General features: G+C 43.9%; 1 protein-coding gene across 8 annotated transcripts in view; it reads right to left on the reverse strand.

Annotated features, from left to right (window-relative positions):
• The window catches only part of LOC121578360 (transcriptional enhancer factor TEF-5-like), a 49,731-nt gene extending 25,207 nt beyond the window's left edge, over positions 1-24,524 (reverse strand). For all 8 annotated transcript variants that reach the window (XM_041892702.2, XM_041892700.2, XM_041892698.2 and 5 more), the window contains exons 1-3: positions 24,363-24,524; positions 23,914-24,058; positions 6,837-7,086 (exon numbers count right to left, since the gene is read on the reverse strand). In XM_041892702.2, the coding sequence (XP_041748636.1) occupies positions 6,837-6,960 (124 nt within the window). In that variant the 5' untranslated portion in view covers positions 6,961-7,086; positions 23,914-24,058; positions 24,363-24,524. The remainder of the gene's footprint in view (positions 1-6,836; positions 7,087-23,913; positions 24,059-24,362) is intronic.
• Between the last annotated feature and the right edge of the window lie 1,047 nt (positions 24,525-25,571).

Genomic DNA, 25,571 nt, shown 5'->3' on the forward strand with positions numbered 1-25,571 from the left:
CCCTTGGCCTCGTTTAGGCTCTGCTCTGCTTGGTGTAATTATTCCCTCTCCCTCCTCTCTCTCTCGCTCTGTCGCTCCCTCCAATGAGCTGAGCTTAGCTGAGCAGGCCTCTCTCTCTCTCTCTCTCATGAGCTGAGCAGGCCTCCCTCCCTCCTCTCGCTCTCTCGCTCTCTCTCTCTCTCTCTCCAATGAGCTGAGCTTAGTTGAGCAGGACTCTCTCTCTCTTCCTCTCTCTCGCCACTGAGCTGCCTGGCCTGCCGATACTGAACTGCAGCAGCCAGTCAGATATCCAGCCGGTCAGCCCTCCGCCTCTCCCCCCGGCTAAGGAGAGACACGCCTGCCCCAGCGCCTCCGCATTCCTAGCATTCCTCCCAGCCTGTCACATCTGTGCTAGCCAGTCTGATTGGCCAGGGCCCTGCGAGCGCAGCCAGTGCCTGTGCGGACTGCGGACACACACATGCGCACAGCGCTAAGCTAATGGGCTTCACGTCCAAGGGTTGGTTGGCAGGGCTGTGGGAGAGGGTGGGGTGAGGGGCTGGGGACGGGGACGGGGGGGGTGTATTGGAACGGGAGGTATGGGGGGGGGCAGCTGAGGCTGTAACTCTTGAAGGAGACACAAAGCCATAACTGTCTTTGCCAAAAACTGCCACCTGGCATCAGGGCTGCCCCCAACCACACACACACACACCCCTCACTTCCCAAAACAACCCATGTGTGTGACCCTTTACCCAACGGACAGTAACACCTGCCACTGACCGTCGCAGTCAGGAGGTGGGAGAGAATAATTATAATCCCCCTACCCCCCTGGCCTGGCCCACTGACCCCTACCCTCCTCAGCCCAACTGCTACTCTCAATCTCCTGGACTGAGGGAGCAGTGGAACTAACTAACAAACTAACATGCTGACCAAACCGGCTCCGTGCGTGCTTCTGCGTGCGCCATACAGGTTAAAGTACCAAAACCAACTGTGAACCAACTATATTATTTGGGGACAGGTCAAAACACACACGACTGTTGCTAGTTAATTTGTCCTGGTAGATAAACATTGGGTTTTTGTTTTACATGAAATGCATGACATTTTTTGGTGGCTGATTTTATATGGCGGTTGGCAACCAACTTTAAGGTGTGGAACTCGTTCATCTTTTAATCACCCATGTGGCTATATGCTCATAAAAACCAATGAGGAAATGGGAGGACTTGCAGCACGTCAAGCGTCTAAAATAGAACCAAGTTCTATTTTAGCACCTGGCTACACAGACAGACGCGCACGAGCAGTTTGGATGAAATTATTGAATAACATGCATGTGTACATTTATTTTGCAACGCTTGCGCAATGCGGCCGGTGTGGTCAGCAATGTATTGGCTTCTAAAATCTGTGCCATCCGTACTGAATACAGATTGTCAGCAAAAACATAACTGGACTTGAGCTTAATTTACAGAGGCAGTTCTAAGAAATGTTGTGTTCTGTGTGTCTTCATTAAATGTTGTAACTAACTTGGGTTGCAAGCCATGGAATAAGCTTGTCTTTTGCCTGGTCTGACATGAATATTGCAAAGTAGAATATTGGGTTTGAGAGGCAGGCTGGCAAGGCCTGTTCAGACTAGACAGAGGGGTCAGCTAGGCGGAAGAGAAGGGGCCTCCTAGGCCCCAAGTCAGGTGGTGAACAGGTTGGCACACACACCGCCGAAAAACACAACTGGTGCACACACACATACACACAAACACACACTGCAGAGGATGGACTTTTTGTACATCTTCCTCTCTGTCCTTCCTATCCCTATCTCCATCTCCCCCCACTCTACCTCACCCTGTTTACCACCACCTCTCTCTCTCTCCGTCGCTGTCTCAGATTGCTCAACACCCACAGTTTGCAGAGCCCCGTAGGCTGACTTTGCCATGCTTAACCTCTTCCCTGCCAGGACACACCTATCCTTTTCTTTTACTGCCTGTCTACTGGAATTTTCCACTTCCACACTGAGATGGGGAGCGGAGGTAACTCACTGCTACACTCTCTCGCCCTCACTCCCTCTGTCTCTATCTATCTCGCTCCCTCTCTCGCTCCATCACTCTCTCCCACCTTTCACATTGAGGTAATGCTAAATTGCTAACATACTGTTCGGCCATGACAGAGAACATGCCTGACATCTCAGCTAGAGGCTAACAGGGAAACACCAGGCCCTCTCAGTCATCACACGCTGCTCTCCTCTCCCATCTATCAAACTGATGCACAGTATAGAATACTCATCCACCCACTGCACCTTATATTACTTTGTCCTTCTACTAACTCTGCGTGTGCAATGAACCCATCGCTCATTCCTGGCAGCTCACAAAGGTCACTAAGAGACATGTGCTTCCCTCCAACGCCCCATTTGCTGTTTTTTCCTTCTTACCCAGAGTGCATTGCAGCTGTGACAGCTGCAGGGCTCGGCGCGGCGTAGGAGCCGGAGGTGTGCTCAGGGCTTGACAACATGCCTTCTTTCAGCAACAACACAGGTGAACAATATGTCAGCAGTGCCCCACCACAAAACAAGACAGGCCACATTTTTTGACACACACTCATCCAGCAAAGATCCCTCGCTTTCACCTGTCCCCTTAAACCTGCTGGGTGCTCAGTTATCCCAATAGACACAGAGGCATGAACCATAGCCTGGCATCTATGTTCCTACCATTTTGGGGGTGTTCTACTTATTGAGTTTTGATTCCACATTCTATTTTCCATCTCAAGGGCATCTGACATTATGACCATCGGGGAAACCTGGTCAATTCTGAGCGCCACATGATACTCGTGGTTAATAGTCATCATGGAATACCAGTGGAAATTTGCAAAGGTTTCCCACAAGAACATTCCTTGTGGAAAAATCCAGATATAATTCCCAACGGTAGGGATAATGATGACTTGCCTGGTTTTGGAGGCCATGGTGTTAGGCTAGCATCACTCCCCCAGTCTGAGACTGTGAAGTAGAAAGCATTACACGCAGTGAAATCGTTAAAATTCCCCCAGCCTCACGTCAGGGCAGCATTTAGATGTCTGAGGTCATTGCCTTGTAAGAAGGCTTCTTCTGGGATGGGGGCATGCCTCGGCGCTGCCAGAAGGGCCTCAGATGACTGGATAGGGTGTTTACTGCGCTGGAAAAAAGCAGGCGCTCTTCTTGACCTCTACTGGGGGTCCTGACAGTGTGGTGCGAAGGGAGGGAACACACTGTGGGGTTGACCTGCCACTTCTGTGTGCTCGTTTTCTGACAAACAATATTGAGCTATAGGCTCTGAACACTCACTGTCCTGCCAAACCAGGAGAGGAGCCGCCATCTTGCTTCCCATTAAAGTCTCTTCTTCAATAGACTCAAGGGGAAGGTCAATAGACAGACAGAGGTCAACCCATGGCAATGTTGTCAGAGCAAACTGTGCAGTTCTGCACTGCTATAAATGCATTGTCGCTAATAGGCAATACATAAACAAATTCACAGACACATTGAAGTGGTGCTAAACTGGTACATTCTCATTCTAAGTACCTCTATCACCAAGTAAGCCAAATACGAAATAGCATTTAGCAGCAGGTCCCTCTGACATATAGCCAGGTCACTGAATACGCTCATAAGCTAGCTAGCCATCCAGTCAAGTCAGATATAGTTAAAATGACTGTAACCGGTGGCAGACTCAACACCACATCCCGCCAGGAGGGGCGAGCTAATCAGAGCTCTGGCCTTGTTTAGACCCCAGCCAGCTCAGCCTATGATACCGGTATGTTCTCTATGTTCTCTGAAACAGCCCAGAAACGCAGCTAGCACAGCGGTAGCTAGCACAGCGGCAGCTAGCAGCTGAGTCATCTGAGGTATGTGCGTGTCTATCCACTACAGACGCATGCTAAACATTCCATTTTACAGCAGCAAGGACAGAAAAACAACACAGACAGTCATGAAAAGAAATCCCCTAAATATATACAGTCTTGAAATACTTTCTGATAGAAGTCGATGGTGGATTTAATAAGGTTTTGACGGTGCAGGCTTCAATTAAACCTTATGAGACATTAACAATAATTAAAGGACTTGAAATTCGTTGCACAACAGGACTTGAGGAGGACACTCAGCCTGTATCATGCTGGTGAACATAACATTGTTCCCCAAACCAAAAGAGGTTTCGTGAGGAGATTGTGAAGTCAAACTTCCTGAATAAGCCCCCATCTCAGCCCGTGCCCCATGCATTTCCTGACGATTCACATTTAAATTGGCTGTCTAATTCAAACCAGCAGCCCAGCCTGTCAAGGCCCTTTTTTCTCACCCATCAGAGGGAGAGAGAGTGGGAGATCAAAATAACTTAAGACAAATGCAGCCAGTTTCTAACACCTGGATGTTTCACGATTCTAACCAGCAACTTGCCAATTCCTCCATCTGGATGCAGAGGAATTCAGCACATAAATTGCTCTCTCCACCTGTGATTTAATGAACATGCTGGTGGAGGAAATAGCTAAGACCCCTAAAGGACCTTGTGAAGTGTTTTTGTTTCCATGGTTTGATTTATGGCGTTGATATAATCATTGCAAAGTTGTCCAACTGGTTCAAGAAGCAACAAAAGCTACTCTCGAGACCAGGTGAGCGACAGTGTATAACTACTCATTGCAAGAAGCATCTTAGTGCGTTAGACTGACATGAGTCTAATGAACGACCCTTGGTTTTGCTCCATAAGCAGAGAGCAGGTTTTGCCACTTTCCTAATTCACAGTAGGCCTAAGTACTGCAGATGAGGAAGAGAAGAGCAATAAATGACAGGTGGCAAATAGTTGGAGACAGCACAGACATGTGATGAAAGAACCAGTTTGGAGCTCTAAGGAAAGCCAGGTGAAAACCAGGCTGAAGGGAGCTGCCTGTGGTGTCTTCTGGGTAGCTCAGCTCCAGCTCTGCTGCTGTGTTCTAGTGAGACTGGAAGAACCAGCCCCTGGGTCAGTGGACGACAGGCTTAAACTTGTTCTGTAGAGCACTCTCAGAAAAAATTGGCTACATAGCCTGTGACAAAATCGAATGGGAGGGTAGGAAACTTTATTTGCTTAATGCATTGAGCAAGGACAGCCAGAGACTTACCATGATAGCCTTCTGTGGTGATCAGAATGATGAGAAAAAATCATAATAATGAACATCAAAGAAACATGTTTCTTTCTATATACTACAAACTACTGAGGTGTTTTCCCTCCCTCACTCCAGAAGGGAATGGGATCCAAACACACTGAGCCACAGGTGTTTTAATGAATGAGCCAGAAAGTGATGCAGGGCAGATTAACACATGGACTGAGTTTGATTTTTGTTTCTCTGTGTGTGTACAGTTGAAGTCAGAAGTTTACATACACCTTAGCCAAATACATTTAAACTACGTTTTTCACAATTCCTGACATTTAATCCTAGTAAAAATTCCCTGTCTTAGGTCAGTTAGGATCACCACTTTATTTTAAGAATGTGAAATAGATAGAATGATTTATTTCAGCTTTTCTTTCTTTCATCACATTCCCAGTAGGTCAGAAGTTTACATACACTCAATTAGTATTTGGTAGCATTGCCTTTAAATTGTTTAACTTGGGTCCAACGTTTTGGGTAGCCTTCCACAAGCTTCCCACAATAAGTTGGGTGAATTTTGGCCCATTCCTCCTGACAGAGCTGGTGTAACTGAGTCAGGTTTGTAGGCCTCCTTGCTCGCACACGCTTTTTCAGTTCTGCCCACAAGATTTCTATAGGATTGAGGTCAGGGCTTTGTGATGGCCCCTCCAATACCTTGACTTTGTTGTCCTTAAGTCATTTTGCTATTTGGAAGACCCATTTGCGACCAAGCTTTAACTTCCTGACTGATGTCTTGAGATGTTGCTTCAATATATGCACATCATTTTCTTTCCTCATGATGCCATCTATTTAGTGCACCAGTCCCTCCTGCAGCAAAGCACCCCCACAGCATGATGCTGCCACCCCCTTGCTTCATGGTTGGGATGGTGTTCTTCGGCTTGCAAGCGTACCCCTTTTTCCTCCAAACATAACGATGGTCATTATGGCCATACAGTTATAGGGGACATTTCTCCAAAAAGTACAATTTTTGTCCCCATGTGCAGTTGCAAACCGTACTCTGACTTTTTTATGGCGGTTTTAGAGCAGTGGCTTCTTCCTTGCTGAGCAGCCTTTCAGGTTATGTCGATATAGGACTTGTTTTACTGTGGATATAGATACTTTTGAACCTGTTTCCTCCAGCATCTTCACAAGGTCCTTTGCTGTTGTTCTGGGATTGATTTGCACTTTTTTGCACCAAAGTATGTGCATCTCTAGGTGACAGAATGCGTCTCCTTACTCAGCGGTATGTGTTTATCCTTGCGTACTATTGTTTGTACAGATTAACGTGGTACCTTCAGGCGTTTGGAAATTGCTCCCAAGGATGAACCAGACTTGTGGAGGTCTACAATTTATATTCTGAGGTCTTGGCTGATTTCTTTTGATTTTCCCATGATGTCAAGCAAAGAGGCACTGAGTTTGAAGGTAGGCCTTGAAATACATCCACAGGCACACATCCAGTTGACTCAAATGATGTAAATTAGCCTATCACCAAGCTGTTTAAAGGCACAGTCAACTTAGTGTATGTAAACTTCTGACCCACTGGAATTGTGATACAGTGAATTATAAGTGAAATAATCTGTCTGTAAACAATTGTTGGAAAAATTACTTGTGTCATGCACAAAGTAGATGTCCTAACTGACTTGCCAACACTATAGTTTGTTAACAAGAAATTTGTGGAGTGGTTGAAAAACGAATGTAAACCTCCGACTTCAACTGTATGTGTGTGTGCGTGTGTGACTACGTGCTCGTGTTTTACTCACCGTACATCTTGCCTTCGTCTGAGAGGATGATTTTCCTCCGTCCACAGGGGGGGTAGATGGCCAGGGCCTCCTGGAAGCTCTGCTCTATGTCTGGGCTCCACACCCCCTCGGCGTCCCCGTCCATGGCCTTGTCCAGCTCATCGCTGCCCTCGTCCAGCCCATCCCCCGGGCTACCGTTGGCACTCCACTCGTTGGAAGCAATGGTGGCGGCTCACCCTGGGCCCGACCCCGAGCCCCACAGTCAGAGGATCTGAGGGGGAGGAGAGAGAGAGAGAGAGAGAGAGAGAGAGGGAGAGAGAGAGAGACCGTCATTAACATTTAACATTTTGGTCATTTAGCACAGTGGTTCCCAAACTGTGGGGCGCTCCCCCTAGGGGGGAAGCGAGGGGTCGGCAGGGGGGGCGCAGGGGTCCCCCCCCAAAAAGGAACTCAGTCCAGCTTTCAACTTATTCTTGAAAGTTGTAATAGTAGAATGCACAAGGTGCAATTTCGAAATTGGGTAGTGCATCATCAGTTTTCCTCATCATGTCAGTCATTGCATACCTTAGAGAGCTTTTTTACACTTTTTACAACAACAAAAAAACAATGTCTTAGAGAGCTAATTATAACTTGTCAGAAATGCCCACGAATACACATTAGACATGGCAAAATGTACAGAATTGCAAGACAATTAGCTTTAAAACTGCAACATTTTCTCTGCACCACATGACAAAAAGTGTAGAAATGCAGGAAATAAGCTTTAAACCTGGAAAATGTTATCTCTGCCAACAACAGGGGCGTGAACAGTTTGTGTCATGAACAGTGCTTGTGCCCATAGAAATAGATGTGGCGCGTGTGCGCGCAGGTTTGGAGGGGCGTGGGATGTTCCCCAATGCTGGAATGGGGGCCTGAGTGTTCAGAGCGAATTACAGTAGTGAGTACTTTCATTATGAAAAAGTATGAAAAAAGTGTGTTGTAATCGTTCTCGACAACTTCATCATCATTGTCATCATTAGCAGGCAAGTACATTTAAGATTCAGTCATATAAAGTAGGCTGTTTGTTTTCATTGAAATCATAAAATCTGTATAAATAAACAATACAGCCCCCAATTATTATAATTTCCTAGCCTTTATGTCTCTAAAACTGCCAAATGAATTCAAGATATTCTATAAAACCTAGTGTAAAGAGCACACTAATCAGCAGTGGCCTCAAAGAATTCTTGTGGTTAGGGGACTGTGTCCCAATGTGGTCGGCTCTTCGGCATTGTATTGTTTCTGAAATGAGAGTCCCCAAAGTATCCATTATTCCAGGATGTGTGTGTTTATAGATTTGACATTCTGCAGATGTTGACAAAAATACAAATATTGGACAAATATGGGGAAGGCCAATTGGGATGGTCCTATGGGTAAACTCAACTCCTCACGTTACAAGAACATTTTGAGGTTCCTCTGTAAAACAAATTCACGAGGGCATCATTGCACATTTTAAAGTTGCACAATGCAACTTCAGAAATATGAATTGGAGGATTAAGACAGATGTGAAAAGAAAAGCTAAAGTATTGTTTACTAAACATCACAACTACCCCATTGTACAAAGTTAACATTTCTCTTCACTAAAAGACAAAAGACGCAGACAACGGGCATTGTTTCTCCATTTATACCTCTATACAGTACAATAATAATATGTACAAGTAACTGCCAAAATAAAGAAAACCCCAACATAAAGTGTCTTAATAGGGCATTGGGCCACCACAAGCTTCCAGAACAGCTTCAATGCGCCTTGGCATAGATTCTACAAATGTATGTAACTCTATTGGAGGGATGCAACACCATTCTTCCATGAGAAATTCCATAATTTAGTGTTTTGTTGATGGTGGTGGAAAACGCCGTCTCAGGCTCTACTCCAGAATCTCCAATAAGTGTTCAATTGGGTTGAGATCTGGTGACTGAGACACACACACATGCACACACACAAACTTTAAACCCCCTACGCTCCTTTGAGACCCCTCTTTCAAAGTCTCTGAGATCTCTTTTTTTTACTAGCCATGGTAGCCAAAATAATGAGCAACTTGGCATTTTTATACATTACCCTAAGCATGATGGGATGTAGAACTGGCAGGAAAACCAGTTCTACCTCCTGAAGGGAAAACCCGCCAATCCAGTCTGACTAGGCCTGAATTTATCGCAGTAGGCCAGTCACAAACAGTAGAGTTAGTTGCTAGCTAACAACCATAACTAAGTGTAATGCCTAGTTTCAAGTTTCATTAGTCATATGTACGGGATACACATGGTATACACTGTCCAATGAAATGCTGACTTGCAGGTTCCTTCTCGACAATGCAACAACAATAAGGGTAAAGGGTTAGGAGTTAGGTTAAGGGTTTGGGTTATGGGTTAAGGTTAGGGGTTAGGGAAAATAGGATTTTGAATGTACATTTATGTTAGGTCCCTAGGAGGATAGAAGAACAAAGTGTGTGTGTGTGTGTGTGTGTGTGTGTGTGTGTGTGTGTGTGTGTGTGTGTGTGTGTGTGTGTGTGTGTGTGTGTGTGTGTGTGTGTGTGTGTGTGTGTGTGCTAACGTGCAGAGTCAGTGCAGGTGGTCAATCCAGTTCAAGTGTTCAGCAGTCTAATAAGTCTGGTTGAGGGAGACAGTGTGAGATTGTGAGGTAAACCTGAGAGCTTTGGGCCCCCCAGGACCAAGGTTGGTGTTAAACCCCCGACTGAATGTGGAGATCACGGCAGAATTTGCGTAGCACTCGTATTCAAGCTAAAAGTCCACAGAGATCAGGCTGCAGCGATACATCTACCCCAACACAACTCAAGATGAGCAGATCCAATGACCAGAAACTGCTACAGAAACTTGCACAATCACTGCAGTCAACGTCCACTGCAGTAGAAAGGTGTGGGTGCATATTGCATAATGTACATGCAAGTGTCTAGTAGAATCCATTACACGTTGGTTCTTTTAAGACCAGCAATGTTGGGTCAAGTATGTCCAAATGTTGTGTAAATGTTTTGGAGTCAGTCCCAGTGTTAATCCTAGCTGTATCCTAGTAGTGAAGACACAGCTGTCTCTTTCCCATTCAAGCTAGGATCATATGAGTCAATCGTTGAATAGTAAGAGTGATTCTGAGTTTCTTAAAAGTTTTGTCATGGGGATTTGACAATACCGATCAGAATCCCTGAGTAATGGGTTAAAATAGTAAATGAGTCTGTTTAGCGGGGTGCTGCTGTGCTGTGTGTGAAAGAGAAGCTCTCATGGAGAGCGAGGCTTAAATTCCAGACATGTCCTTATTAAGAAAGGGCTGTGAGCGCTCACTGTTCCTCCTCCTGCTTCTTTTGTGTCAACCCGACGCCCCCCTCCCCCACTCCACCCAGCGCTCAGAACGTCTCTGCCCAAATAAGGACTGGAGACCAAGGGATACATGTAGGGGGGAGGGGAGGGGAAAGGAGTGGAGGGGGCAGATTGTCCAATTTAGGCGTCCACTTCGGGGTCTGGAGAACAGTAGGATTGTTTCTGCTGGAATGCAACATCAGCATGGACAGAGAGAGAGACAGACACAACCACACTCACAGCCTCTCCATGACGCTGCCTGACGCTAACCAGCCAAGAGAGAGAGGACATTGTCAATGCTATGATCATATGGACTTTCACTATATTACTGTGTAATTCAATATAATGTAGTAAAACAGTGCAGAAAAGTCCAAATTGTCCATGACACAGCAAACGGAAATGAGACCCTTGCATATAACTGTGCAATTGTGTATTTAACTATCAACAATGGTTTTACAAACTTAAAATGTCAGATGCTACATGATGCCTATTTCAATTAGCCTACTATGATAATTGGGAACTCCAAGGACCAAAGCAATCAACCTTTTCTATGTTACAGTTATTAGACAGTGTTAACATTATTAAAACACCAAACCATACAAAGGGATTATAAAGAGTTTAGTAACATACAGATGTAGGATCTTAATTTGCTCACAATTTTCCTGCAGAGCAGGAAATGCAAACTTGTAGTGTACTCAAGTTTTAAAAAGGTTTGTAATTTACACTTTAAAATGTCAGACTTGATTTGCCCTAACGGAAATCTGTCAACCCCTACTAAAAATGTCCCTTAATTATAATCCACATAAATATTTGCATTTCCTGTTGCTGCAGGATTATGTTCCTGCTGCAGCAAACTGGCTCAAATTAAGATCCTACATCTGTAAAGTTACATTAAGGCATCCGCATGCTTCCCATCCGAAAACAGTTCTGAATAGTTTGTGCATACATTATGACGATATTTATTTATTTATTTGGCCTTCGGCAAGTTTTTTTTTTTTGCTGTTCATGCACACAACATTTTTTCTCGAGGCAAGTATGAAAATGTATGCACTCACTAACTGTAAATTGCTCTGGATAAGAGCGTCTGCTAAATGACCAAAAAAATTATAATAATGGCCCCAGCCGAACCGAAGCATGCGGCAGCCTTTAAATTGAAGGAGACAACAACATAGTGTTGACCTGAAATACCAACACAATAGAAGAGAGGAAACTGTAAATCAGTTTAGGAAGAAAATAGAACAATTTGGTACCTCGGCACACAATCTGGGCCATGCTCTGCAGATTTAAAACATTAAAAACCCTCAGAAGATACAGACTATATATCAAATCAGCTGTTCCTCACAAAGAAGAAAGGCCCTTTGATTCCTTATGGGTGAAACACAGCACATCTGCGATGGGAAGCTGACAGCAGAGAGCACAGATTTAGCATCACGCACACACACATGAACACACACACACACACCCTGATACGGACACAAATATAAACACACACAAGCAGACAAAAACATCATACACAATTAGACTTTCCATGAATGGCGTCTTTCGCCTGTTGCCAGATGGGATATAAGGCCTCTTGATTGAATGACACGGTAAACTGAGATTGAATACAAAGTCAGGCGAGACACACACAATTGCCGGTCGTCACTAGTTAACACAGCCACAAAGTCATAATATTGGCTAAACCGAGCCTATTTCTATAATTCCTTTCTTAAAATCAGATTTTAAAAGTAACCCTAACCTTAACCACACTGCTAACCTTAAATTAAGACCAAAAAGCTCATTTTAGTTTTCATGAATTTTGACGATAGGCCATTTTGACTTTGTGGCTGTGGTAACTAGTGACAACCAGACTCCCCTCTCTGGGAGTAGGTCCAGCCACAGACCTGACTGAGACCAACATGCTACAGATTCCAATGTGCAGTAGGAATTAGGTCTGCACGATATGGGCAAAAATCGAATTTCAACATTTAACCAAATATTGTGATTTGACTTGCAATACAGATCAAAACACTTGGGTGAACTGTTGGAATCATTGAAATAGACTGATTAATATTAAGAAGCAAAGTGGAAAGCAGCATTTTTCTTGTTTGGAACAATTTGTTGACTGCATTTAACCTAACAGAACAGCATGCAACCTTATAGTGAATCTAACAGCGGGGAGGAGGAACTGCGTTTTGTGTGTGGGAAGCAGCCCCAATAGGAGAGAGGGAGAGAGATGACAAACAGAGTCAACTTTAAAAACGGACATTACACAAGGCTGAGTGGCGTTTCAAAATATAGTCATATGGCTATCTCTTGCGATATGGAAATTGCACATGTCAATATAGTGATTTTGATGTGAATTCGATTAATTGTGCAGCCCTAGCAGGAATGTAAATACCAGTGGTAAGCTATGCACCTCACACATTCATTCAAACTCCACCATTCACAGCCCAGAAATCCTCTGCATCCGTTTTCCCAAGCCTCATAAAGCTACAGATGAAGGATCTTAATTTGAGCCAGTTTACTACAGCAGGAAAATAATCCTGGAGCAACAGGAAATGTGAATTATTATGTGATTATAATTAATGGACATTTTTGTAGGGGTGGATACATTTTGTCTGAAATTTCAAAGTGGAAATTACAAAATTTAGAAGCATTTTTAAAAGTCAAATACACTACAAGTTTGCTGTGCAGGAAGAAAAAAAAAGAGTGATCAAATTTAGATCCTACATTTTCAGGTCTCTGACATATCTTTGCACCGGCCCCTGTGCAGGTTTGCTGGTCTATACTTTTCCCAGCATTGCTTATAATAATACATCCCATGTAATGCTGAATATGTTTTTGAGTCATTCTATGTCGTGGCCCACTCTTCTTTCTTCTATGGGGAATTGTCGGTGTAAACACAGGAAGGAATTCCATGTGACTCCTGAGAGTATGTGTGTTATATTATGTGTTTAACTGTCCACAGTCAACATGTGAAAACCCCCACAGACAGCCCCAGACAAGAAAACAAGTAGAGGTTGTGTGTATTTTGGCTGTTGGTGGAGGATTGTCTAGGGATAACCAGTGATTTATACACTCAACCAATGTTTATAAAAAGAGGACATCATCCTGATGCATTCAAAAGATGATCCATTTGTCTTTTAATTGGTGGAGTGTGGGAATGACGAGGTGGAAAGTGACAGACCCTACACTATGACACGGGGGACATCCCTGCTCCATTCCAAAAGTGGTGGGAAAGTCATGTTTCATTCATACGTTGCACTTCGAAACAAACAGGATGGATTTCAGAAATAAATAATAGTTTGACAGAGACTAAACATCCCCTGAGAGGGAGAAGTCTGGCCTATTGAGCTGGGACAATGGTGTAACTGATGAGGAAACCAGGTTCAGACTGACACCATCCTCCAAAGTAGGCCTGGACTGGACAGCCAACCAATGCTGTCAATCAAATGAGGTCATCTTTACATTAAGTCATTTCAAGTCAACATGTAAAATGCTCTCGACAAACACACTATGCTCAACTGTGACACTACAAAGCAAACAGCATTGGAGAGCTAAGTAGTCTAACACCCCCTCTGAGCAGATGTCCCATTGAAATTGAATGGGATCATACCGAAGAGATATGCATTTGCTCAAAGTCATGCCCGTACACAATAAAATAATCCTAGCCTTAGAGATGCAAAGGGCAGGAAACGGTATCTTATGTAGTCAACAGTGAAGTTTAGAACAAAAAAAGTAACAAAAGAGTACATGTTGGTGGACTGTAAAAGTAACAGAACTAGTACATGTTGGTGGACTGTAAAAGTAACAGAACTAGTACATGTTGGTGGACTGTAAAAGTAACAGAACTAGTACATGTTGGTGGACTGTAAAAGTAACAGAACTAGTACATGTTGGTGGACTGTAAAAGTAACAGAACTAGTACATGTTGGTGGACTGTAAAAGTAACAGAACTAGTACATGTTGGTGGACTGTAAAAAATAACAGAACTAGTACATGTTGGTGGACTGTAAAAGTAACAGAACTAGTACATGTTGGTGGACTGTAAAAGTAACAGAACTAGTACATTTTGGTGGACTGTAAAAGTAACAGAACTAGTACTTGTTGGTGGACTGTAAAAGTCACAGAACTAGTACATGTTGGTGGACTGTAAAACTAACAGAACTAGTACATGTTGGTGGACTGTGAAAGTAACAGAACTGGTACATGCTGGTGGACTGTAAAAGTAACAAAACTGGTACATGTTGGTGGACTGTAAAAGTAACAGAACTGGTACATGTTGGTGGACTGTAAAAGTAACACAACAGGTACATGTTGGTGGACTGTAAAAGTAACAAAATTGGTACATGTTGGTGGACTGTAAAAGTAACAGAACTGGTACATGTTGGTGGACTGTAAAAGTAACAAAACGGGTACATGTTGGTGGACTGTAAAAGTAACAAAACGGGTACAGGTTGGTGGACTGCATAGTCTCCCTCCCATCTGTTTATAATATCATCATGTCTTTGTCAGATTGTTCCTGTCTGTCAGAATGCAGGCTTTGTTAGGACTGCTGTTGCAGCTGGGACACTTGCTGGTGAGGTACCCCCGAGGGCAGACCCCAAGCCCTGCACACACCCATCTATCACTCATACTAGACACACACACACACACATGGATTCACACACACACACACACACACAAGCACACCATATCTGTAACACTCTGGCTCCAGGGACTCTGATTGTTGAGCCAGGGTTGTTATTTTCATTTAGGGTGTCTTTTGTTTTGGTTTTGTATTTCTAGGTTTGCCTTTCTGTTGGTTGTATTTCTAGGTTTGTCTATGACTCCCAATCGGAGGTAACGAGTGTCGGCTGTCGGCTCGTTATCTCTGATTGGGAGCCATATTTATTCTGGAATGTTTTCCTGTGGGGTTTGTGGGTTTTTGTTTCGCGTTACGGTGAGTGCACCGTGGAACTTCATGATCGTGGTTTATTGTTTTGTCGTGTTGCACTTTAATTAAATAAAGTCATCATGTTTATCGGTACACGCTGCGCGTTGGTCTCATCCTTCAGGCGATCGTGACAGAAAAAACCCACCAAAGAAAGACCAGCAGCGTGTCCAGGAGCAAGGAGACTGGACATGGGAGGAGGCGCCGGGCAAGGAGATGGAGAGGCTGGCGATGGCCCAGGTGGGCACATCGTGGTCCTGGGAGGACATGCTCGGAGGCAAGGGACCTTGGGGAAAGATCAAGGCCCTGGCGAGAGAGGAGCATCGGCGGCAGCAGGTTTTTTCGTCGGAAGGACGAGAGGCAACCCCAAGAAATTTTTTGGGGGGGCACATGGCTTGACGGCTGGGCAGCAGGAGGCTGCCACAGGGAGAAAAGGAGAGAAGGCTAACGGAATACGGGAGCCATTGGCGAGTAGAGGAAGGGAAGTGTTTGTGGCACGGCGTGAAAGACTGACGTGTGTTGCCAGTCCGGTCCGGCCGTTCCTGATCCTCGGTTGAGGCCAGTGGTGTGTGTTCCCGGTACGGACCGGCCTGTTCCTGCTCCCGCACCATGGATACGGTGCGCTACGCCAGCCCGGCCCGGCCTGTTCCGGCCACTCGCACCAGGGATACGGTGCGCGTCGCCAGCCCAGCCCGGCCTGTTCCTGCTCCCCGCACCATGGATACGGTGCGCTTCGCCAGCCCAGCCCGGCCTGTTCCTGCTCCCCGCACCATGGATACGGTGCGCTTCGCCAGCCCGGCCCGGCCTGTTCCGGCCACCCGCACCAGGGATACGGTGCGCGTCGCCAGCCCAGCCCGGCCTGTTCCTGCTCCCCGCACTAGCCCTGTGATGCGTGTCCTCAGTCCGGTACCTCCAGTTCCGGCACCACGCAACAGGCCTACGGTGCGTCCCCAGGGCCAAGCATGCCCTGTTGCTTCTCCCCGCACTAGCCCTGTGATGCGTGTCCTCAGCCCGGTACCTCCAGTTCCGGCACCACGCAACAGGCCTACGGTGCGTCCCCAGGCCAAGCATGCCCTGTTGCTTCTCCCCGCACTAGCCCTGTGATGCGTGTCCTCAGCCCGGTACCTCCAGTTCCGGCACCACGCCACAGGCCTACGATGCGCCTCAGACGGCCAGAGTCTGCCGTCTGCCCAACAGGGCCTGAACTGTCCGTCGGCCCAACGGCGCCTGAACTGCCCGTCTGCCCAACGGGGCGCCTGAACTGCCCGTCTGCCCAACGGGGCCTGAACTGCCCGTCTGCCCAAAGTCTGCAAAGCCGCCCGTCTGCCATGAGCCATCAGAGCCGTCCGCCAGACCGGGAGCCGCTAGAGCCTTCTGCCAGACAGGATCAGCCAGAGCCTTCCGCCAGACAGGATCAGCCAGAGCCTTCTGCCAGAACGGGATCAGCCAGAGCCTTCTGCCAGACAGGATCAGCCAGAGCCTTCTGCCAGACAGGATCAGCCAGAGCCTTCCGCCTGCCAGAGCAGCCAGATCCGTCAGCCAGCCATGAGCGAGCAGGATCCGCCAGAGCCAGCCAGCCAGGATCCGCCATTCAGTCCGGAGCTGCCCCTCAGTCCGGTGCTGCCACTTAGTCAGGTACTGTTCCTTAGCCTGGTGCTGGTCCTTATCCGGTGCTGGCCCTTAGCCGGTGCTGCCCCTTAGCCCGGTGCTGCCCCTAGCCGGTGCTGCCCCTTATCCCGGTGCTGGTCCTAGTCCGGTGCTGCCCCTTAGTCCGGTGCGCCCCTTAACCCAGTGGGGTGTAGTTGGGGGGTAATGTGTAGAGGCATATTAAGTGGGTAATGACTATGGTGGGGTGGGGACCACGACCTGGGCCAGAGCCGCCACCTGGACAGACGCCACCCAGACCCTCCCTAGACGGTATGCTGGTGCGCCCGGAGTGCGCACCTTTAGGGGGGTACTGTAACACTCTGGCTCCAGGGACTCTGATTGTTGAGCCAGGGTTGTTATTTTCATTTAGGGTGTCTTTTGTTTTGGTTTTGTATTTCTAGGTTTGCCTTTCTGTTGGTTGTATTTCTAGGTTTGTCTATGACTCCCAATCGGAGGTAACGAGTGTCAGCTGTCGGCTCGTTATCTCTGATTGGGAGCCATATTTATTCTGAATGTTTTCCTGTGGGGTTTGTGGGTTTTTGTTTCCGTTACGGTGAGTGCACCGTGGAACTTCATGATCGTGGTTTATTGTTTTGTCGTGTTGCACTTTAATTAAATAAAGTCATCATGTTTATCGGTACACGCGCTGCGCGTTGGTCTCATCCTTCAGACGATCGTGACAATATCTGAACATCTTTCTGTCTTTCTGCACACAACCCCCGGAGAAAATCCCATTATCATGGCTGAAGGGCCTACTATAAAACACAATTATCCACAGATGCACACATTCTCTCTCTCTCTCAGACACCCACACACTCAGAGCCTCACAAACACACACTTGACAAGGAGAACAACAGGACTTGGCGATTGAAGGAGCAGCTGCTCTCTAAAGTCAGATTACAAATTTTTGTTTTTTAAATACACTCAGGCCAAGAGAGTGGTTCTCTTACAGGGCTGGAGACATTGCCTTACCCCTGACCAACTGACAGACACACACATGTGCACGCACCCACACACACACTCTTGCTCTTTCTCACTCTACTCAAAAGCAGCTTATTTTACCACTGGGTTACAGTATGCAATCAAGTTTAAATCCATGTTAAAACGTTCCATTTCAATAGTTGAAAAGGAAGGTGAGCTGCCTATTGAGTAGCCTAGTCGAGTTTTGCCTCTGAGAGGAAAGCGAGAGAGAGAGAGAGAGAGAGAGAGAGAGCGGGCCAAGACACTGCCAGCCCTCCCTCCCCTCCTAGACTCCCAAGAGTATGAGAGCCCCCATCTCAGAGCACTAGAGGAGCTCCCCCTCCCCCTCCTCTCCCCTCCCCTGTCTGTGTTTGGCCCTAATAAATTCTCTCCAGCTCCTCCAATAACTTCCTCCTACTTCCTCTCTGGCACGGCGCTCAGGAAACAATCAGAGCTGAGAGTGAGAGGAGGGTTGGACGACCGACAGCTCACACGGCAAAAGGCAGAGGGAGAGAAAGTGAAGGGGAGACAGCTAGAGAAGGAGAGGGAGAAAGAGACGGAAAGTGTAGGACAGAGGTAGAACGAGATGGAAAGAGAGAGGGGGAAAGAGAAGGGCAAAGAGGGAGAAAGAGAGAGGGGCTTACATTCAGTCAGTAAGGCAATCACAATCACAAGCAGAAAAATACCATTTGGATACCCACAAAAAAGGCATGTTTGATTTGGAAAAGTCTGAAATCAACTGAAATATTTCCAAGTCTGACAGAAAGGGAAACAAATGTTATAACTTTCCCAATCTGCCATGAGACATCAAAAAACGTCTTCCTTCTAGTATAAAACATTAACCCAGGGCCTGAATGGCGGGTGATTGACTAATCCATGTCCTCCTACAACACAGACCCTACAGACTAGGGTCTACCTCAGCATCTCACAGCTCCATGGAGTAAAGCTTTAATCCAGCCGACCAACAGAGGAAAGACTGACACAAAGCGGAGAGAGCGCCAGACTGCTTATTTTACAACCTGATTCAGCAGTTTAATCAGAAATTTTCCAGGGAGCGTTGCAGAGCAGTCATCCTCTCCTCCTCGCCTGAGTTGGTCATTCTGTGGTGAGGCCAGCGGTTTGGTGCCTTAATCTGTGAAACCTTTAAGACATGGGTAATTTATGCACAAGTGTGCAAGCTTATACAGTTACTCATCTACCCATATAGCCCAGCGATAAAGGATCATCTATATGTGGTACTTGTTGCATGGCAAGAAAAATAAGGAGGTCAGGAAAGTTTTTTTTTTTTTTATGAAGGAACAAACTTTCAAACCCAAACCCAGAGGTGATCATCCTTTCAAAATGACTTCACAGCCATTGTGTAGCCTACAACTCATTTAACAGACAAAATATAAGAAGCCCTGTTGATCCTTTACACAACCCTTTTAGATGTGTATGATGCTTAGTAAGGTCTAAATTCTTCAGTAAGTGTGTGGTTTGGTTTTGGAGAGGTCGTCCTCCAACTCCCCACTCTAAAGGCAGTGATTAAGAGCAAGGCCCCTTTAAGTCATTGGAGCCCCACTCCAACACAATGCCCACTACATCAGTCATAGGACAGGATCCCAGATAGCCAGGCCCGGTTTGTTGCCCCCATCATTTATAAATGGACACCACCTAGAGATATAAACTAACAAACAGACATCCTGTTTACTGCTGCATAAAGCATGAGCCCACAGAGTTCTGTTGTCATTCTCTCGACACAATAAAGAGTTGGTTTGTGAAGTTCATCACTATCAACAGTTGGTTGCAACAAGAGCAACTGAAAAGTTAGCAATTTGGGAAAAAATGGACACAAAGACTATACTGTTCTAGGCCACTCCCAAGTTCCTCCCTTGAGCAGTCAGGGAGGCCAGAAGTCGTATCTGTTAGTTAGGACCTTGCTGCATTTGGAGAACATGTTAACAAGCCCATGCACTCAATGCATTAACGTTAATCAAATGTTGATTAATGGTATTTTAATTAGGCTACTAAGACATGGTAATTGCTGAGGGGTGCATTGACTCTGATCCTGGAAATAAGGATAGCATCATATATGCTTACGACAAATCTAACAATGCCTTATAACCGCATTAAAGTGCATTGTACCTGGCTATAAATGAAATATTCCCAAGTGAATATTCTTAATGATACAACTAATATGCGTTCTTGAGGTTTCAGTTAAATATTACACTCTTATATGTTGTGAAGGCCAGATATCTCTGAGGCTCTCTCTGTGTGTCTGCAACAGTCACAAGCGGTATTTGTTCAGACCTCTGTTGACAGAAGGGTATGTGGCCACCATTTGGAAGACCACTTCTGGGGATGGTGCTAAAAGGCAACCAACGTCTGCACAAATGGGCAGAGCTCATTAGCCATTCGTCTGAGGGTTTAGCACAAACCAGTGAAGTTGCTCTCATATAGCCAGTAAAGCTAGAGCTAGAAACAACCCAGCATCTCTAGAACCAACAACTACCTACTGTATTTAAAAGAAGGTAAATGTAAATGTAATGTATGTTTGAAAATAGTAAATAGATGTAAACATTTAAAATTATATGCTGTCTGAGATAAATTAACCCAGTCAGATAAATGACACATTTTAACAGTAGGCCTACTTATAGGTCGATTTTTTAAATCCTTAAAAATATTATAGGCTTGTCACTCTGATGTTTATATTGCAGTACAGCAAATAGGCCATTTTATTCACGACCATGAAAACCACAGTGGTGGCAACATAAAAAAGATTTCCCTGATTACATTGTTAAAGAGAGGGACACATTTATTATCCATGCCATGCCAATGCAGAATGCATGAAGATCTGAGTGAATGCCTGGATAGTATCTGTGTTATAATTGAATATAAAATAGCCGCACCATCCCCCTTCAGACAGTTTCTAAAACGTTCCTAATTTGCACTTTCAGCTTCATCATAGGAGGTGTTGTAAGTTCACATCTGCACAACCCTGTCTTAAAACCCTTTCTGTCCTGATATAAAAGCCTCTGCCCAGTGCCCGTGCACTAAGCTAGGCTGGAACAGGTTAATTAAATTATTGTTTGTACCGATGGCCTGGGGAACTACAGCTAGGGAGACCAGAAGAGAAACTACCCACTTTAAGAGGATATTGTTCAAATAATCGAGTTGACCACAAGCATTAGAGCTGGCAGGCAGCTATGGCTTTTGCGTTACAAGTAAAGCTGTGAGATGTAAACAAAATATGCTTAGCCCACAGAGTATGAGTTGCAGTTTGTTTGAGAAAGAGCTGATTGTGTTGGGACTGAGAGCAGAGCAAAGCATAGCGCTAGTCTGCAACATGCATGTTGCATAAACACACTGAGGATGGAGGGAGAATCTGTCAGAGCAGCAGAATATTGATCCTTCCCAGATTTACCCTCTCCTCATTACTCCATCACAATTTAATATTAGACACCTTCATTCACAAAGGATACTTTCACTGCTTTATTTTCTTTTCACATGCACACAATTTCCACATGTTCAGAGAGAAAGTAAATTGGTCCAGCTTTATAGATATTAAAGGGTATTAAAGCTGGAATCCTTAATGGTGAAACTGCCATGAAACTGCCACAACAAAAACGTTACTGCATACAACGAACACTGTTTTTTCCCCTCTGACATATGTACCTTGATGCACGACGCTCCCCACCTCTGCTTCGTCAACAAAACAAAAACAACGGCCGTGGGGCGGACAGTGGCGCTGTTTCCCCTACTGACAATTACATATTTTTAAGCTGGAATCCTTAAAGGTGAAACAGCCATGCCCCCTTGCGATATTAGAACAACAAAAAAGTTACTGCAAACAACAAACACAGTTTTTTCCTCTCTGACATCTCTCGGACATCTCTGCACACAAAAATGACCATGCTGCACGATGCTCCTCAGCTCGGCAACAAAAACAATGACAATGGTGGTGGGGCGGCCAGTGGTGCTGTTTCCCCTTACTGTTTCCCCCTACTGCGGATTCAATATTTAAGTGTGATTCATCTTTAATCTTAACTTTCCTCAGTCACCCAAGTGTTTATGTTGGAATGTACTATACTTCCAACACAGGAAATCAACAATGTGTAACTTCAAAGTATGCTCTGATGGGTTCTGTTTTATAACAGACCACCCAAACAGAATAAAATAGGTAGAGACAGGACTCTATTCCCCTGGTTTAATTCCACAACATAGTTGTAAAACTAAAGGCATGTTTTGGCAGTAACATGGAGAAATGATTAATAACAACTTTTTAATTCATAAACTGTTTAACTTATTGTGCATTTAGCTCCTTAAACTTCAGTCAATCCTGAAAAAATCTCCAATACTTTCTAAGCTACAGTAGGCCTGAGTGCTTATTTGTTTGGTTGCACTAATATGATACAAAGCAGGCTGCACTATGAGGCATCACTTCTTATATTTGGAAGTACTACCTATATTTGGGTATAAACAATTCCAACAATGTCAACTCAACTACATGTTGAGCCTATGTCCCTCAGTCAGCACTGTTTCCCTATACTGAAACTCATATTGCCACAATATAGATATCACATATTACCCTTATTATATTTATAGCGTACTAATTTTAATTGGCAAGACTTGTATCACATTATCAACCAAACACCATATGTTAGCTTCAATCGTTACTGAAGACTGTATAGACAAACATTGGTCTAGCTCTTCCAGAGGCAGAGAATGTGCAGCTGCAACTAGGAGTGCCTCCAGTGCTTCAACAACATAGCAAAACTACTGAGTCCATCTGAAAGATTTACAGTTGGGCCTGATTTACAGTTGGGCAGATGACCTGGGGCTAGTGTTTGTATGGATCCATTATGTCAATTATGTTCATATGTCAATTATAAACAAACCCAAAATTGTGATTTGGTGTGATTGCTTCATATGGTTTGACAAAATGGTGACTGACTGTATCTTTCCAGTGGAGTAAATATTTTCTAATTATCTGTTCTGATTTCAGAGTCATTTCTTGAGGGGAAAAAACATGAATGCTAGTTTACCATTTGAATGTAACCCTAAATGCCTATAATCTCAACCCTAAACAGGCTTTTCTGGCTGGTCTACTAACTGTACGTAGTGATGAACCTGAAAGACAACATTCTATTGTTCTACCTGTTGAATGGCACTGACTGGACTGTAACATTGTTGTGTACACGTGTTTACAGGGTGGTTGAGAGAGAAGAAAAATTATAAACCTTGCAAAGCATCCCACTTTTTTTGTATTTCTAATAAGGAAATCATTTGGAGCAAGAAAGGTCTGTTTACCCAAGCATAACCAATAGCACACCATGAACAGGTGTTGCTTGAAGATATATAATTATATGCACACAGATCCATCCATTTTAAATGCTAATATAAGGATTAAATATTGAAGTAAGGATTTCCAGTGAAACATCACTGGCCCCTGTGGAGAAGATCAAGAAAGATCCACAACTCAAAGAAAGTACAAAACCTTTACTTAAAGATAATTTACCCATATAAAAGAAAGGATGAAAGAAAATGTTGGAAGGAATCAGGTTTTGTTTAAATAGTAGGCTAATGCGAAAATTGTTGATTAAAAATCAGTACTAATTTGGCTGTTGAACTATTATTCAGTAAGGGATACACACAAATGAATAATACAACATTCATTATGACATATCCCCCCCCCCAAAAAATAAATAAATAAATAAAAAATAAAAAAATAAAAAAAATACTAAAGTCAAATAAAAACAGACAATTAATGTTTTCCCTGTGATGAAGATAAACAGTCAGAGGACTGATTGGACAAGAAAAACACGGAATTTACAAGTGTCCTAAGTAAATCTGAACATTTGGTAAACAACAGTGTGTATGTATAGAGGCTGCTCTGGTGTGTGTACTAACGTTATGATTAAGTTATGATAGCTTTATGTTTTCTCTATTGTATTTATACATATATTAATACGCATAAACGACCATGTCAAATTGTAGCAAGATCAACAGTGTATCTGTTTCGCATGAAACTGCTGGAAACAGATTTGTTTTGTCAGTGTTGCCATTTTCTGTTAAAACAAAAAACGGTAAACATCCACTGAACACATAACAGAATAGATTACTGTAATATAATAAAGAATAAGATGAAATAAATGTTTTTTTTAAAAAACCTACTTAAATCTAAACTTATATAAATTGGTTGGAAGGCTCGTATTTGGTATCTTTCCTTGGACACGATGTTACCAAATTCGGTGATTCACTTACCTACGGGGCGCAGCAAAACAGCGCGTAAAATGTCGACTTATGTATTCCTCCAATTTGCCTTTCTCTGTCTGTCAATTCTCGGGTATTAAACCACTTGATTCTTCTGGAGAACAAGTTTAGAGGAAAGTGCTCCAGATCCAAGCAGCTGTATGAAAAAGAAAGGAAACATGGTCGTTGTCCCATAGTAATGACAAAGAAGCAATACTACTGGCTTATTATTGTCAATGAGTATAGTCAATATAGTTAAAAGCTTAGCAAAGATGTCCTGCACACAGAGAAAGTCACACACAAGATAGGCGATCAATCCGTTATTCTTTTCTTCCCTCTCAACGCAGGGAGTTCCACGGAAAAATGCAAAAAATGACAATGATCTGAAAACTTCACCGAGAGCCGCATGAAAACTTCACCGAAAGCTCTTAAACAAAGGGAACAAATTAATGGTTACTCACCTTTATTTGGTAATCACCCCTCCTAACAAAAGCGAAGGTAACTTACTAATTTTGATACTTAATTTTTGGGCGCATTATCTTTTTCAATAATATTTATCCTGGTTTGACAGTGTAACTGGAATGTTAGGTATGACTTTGGTATGAAATCAACGCACTACACTGGAAAACGAAGAAAAAAACTTTCAGGGAGGAGCCATTGGGTAACGTCAATCAACATACTTGGGGGCAGTGACTTCACTGAAATCTCCACCCACGATTTTGAAAATACAGTACTGTGTGAAGGCCCTACTGTAGCCTATTTCAGAGAAGTCTTATCAAGAGAGGATTCTTCGTTGAAGTTGCCTTTCGTTCTCTGGCCGTGCCACTTGAAATGACAACATGACCTATACAGTAAAATGTAAAAAAAAATATCAGCAAAGATCACAGGATGACTTGTATTGCTTGGTGTGAAACTTTCTATTGCTATGTTATAAAGCAAGTGGAATAGATATTAATGGAAAGGTATGTGTGTTAAATGAGAACATGTAGGCTACATTTCATAAAATAATAATAATGGCAACAACAATGTTAACAATAGTAATAATAATAATAATAAGCCTAACAATATAATTAGGATATTATTACTGTTATTATTATCATTAAAATTTGCGCAGACATTTAACAGTATCAAATCAAATTTTATTTGTCACTTACACGTGTTTAGCAGATGTTATTGCGGGTGTAGTGAAATGCTTGTGCTTCTAGCTCCGACAGTGCAGTAATATCTAATAAGTAATATCTAACAATTTCACAACATATACCCAATACACACAAATCTAGTAAGGAATGGAATTTCAGAATATATACATATATGGACAAGCAATGACAGAGCGGCATGGACTAAGATACAAAATAATATAATACAGTATATACATATGAGATGAGTAGTGCAAGATATGTAAACATTATTAAAGTGACTAGTGTTCCATTTCTTAAAATGGCCAGTGATTTCAATAGGCAGCAGCAGCCTCTAATGTTCTAGTGATGTCTATTTAACAGTCTGATGGCCTTGAGATAGAAGCTGTTTTTCATTCTCTTATTAACATATTATATTACTGTATGTTTCCTCCTGAGGAATTGACACATTCCACTGAAGTAAGGTCGAATATAGGTCGAGCATGTCATTATGCATCTCAAGAGTGTCAAACTCCATGATGTAACCCTTTAGAG

The sequence above is a fragment of the Coregonus clupeaformis genome, chromosome 12 (assembly GCF_020615455.1).
Source record: "Coregonus clupeaformis isolate EN_2021a chromosome 12, ASM2061545v1, whole genome shotgun sequence".
Lineage (NCBI taxonomy): Eukaryota > Metazoa > Chordata > Actinopteri > Salmoniformes > Salmonidae > Coregonus > Coregonus clupeaformis.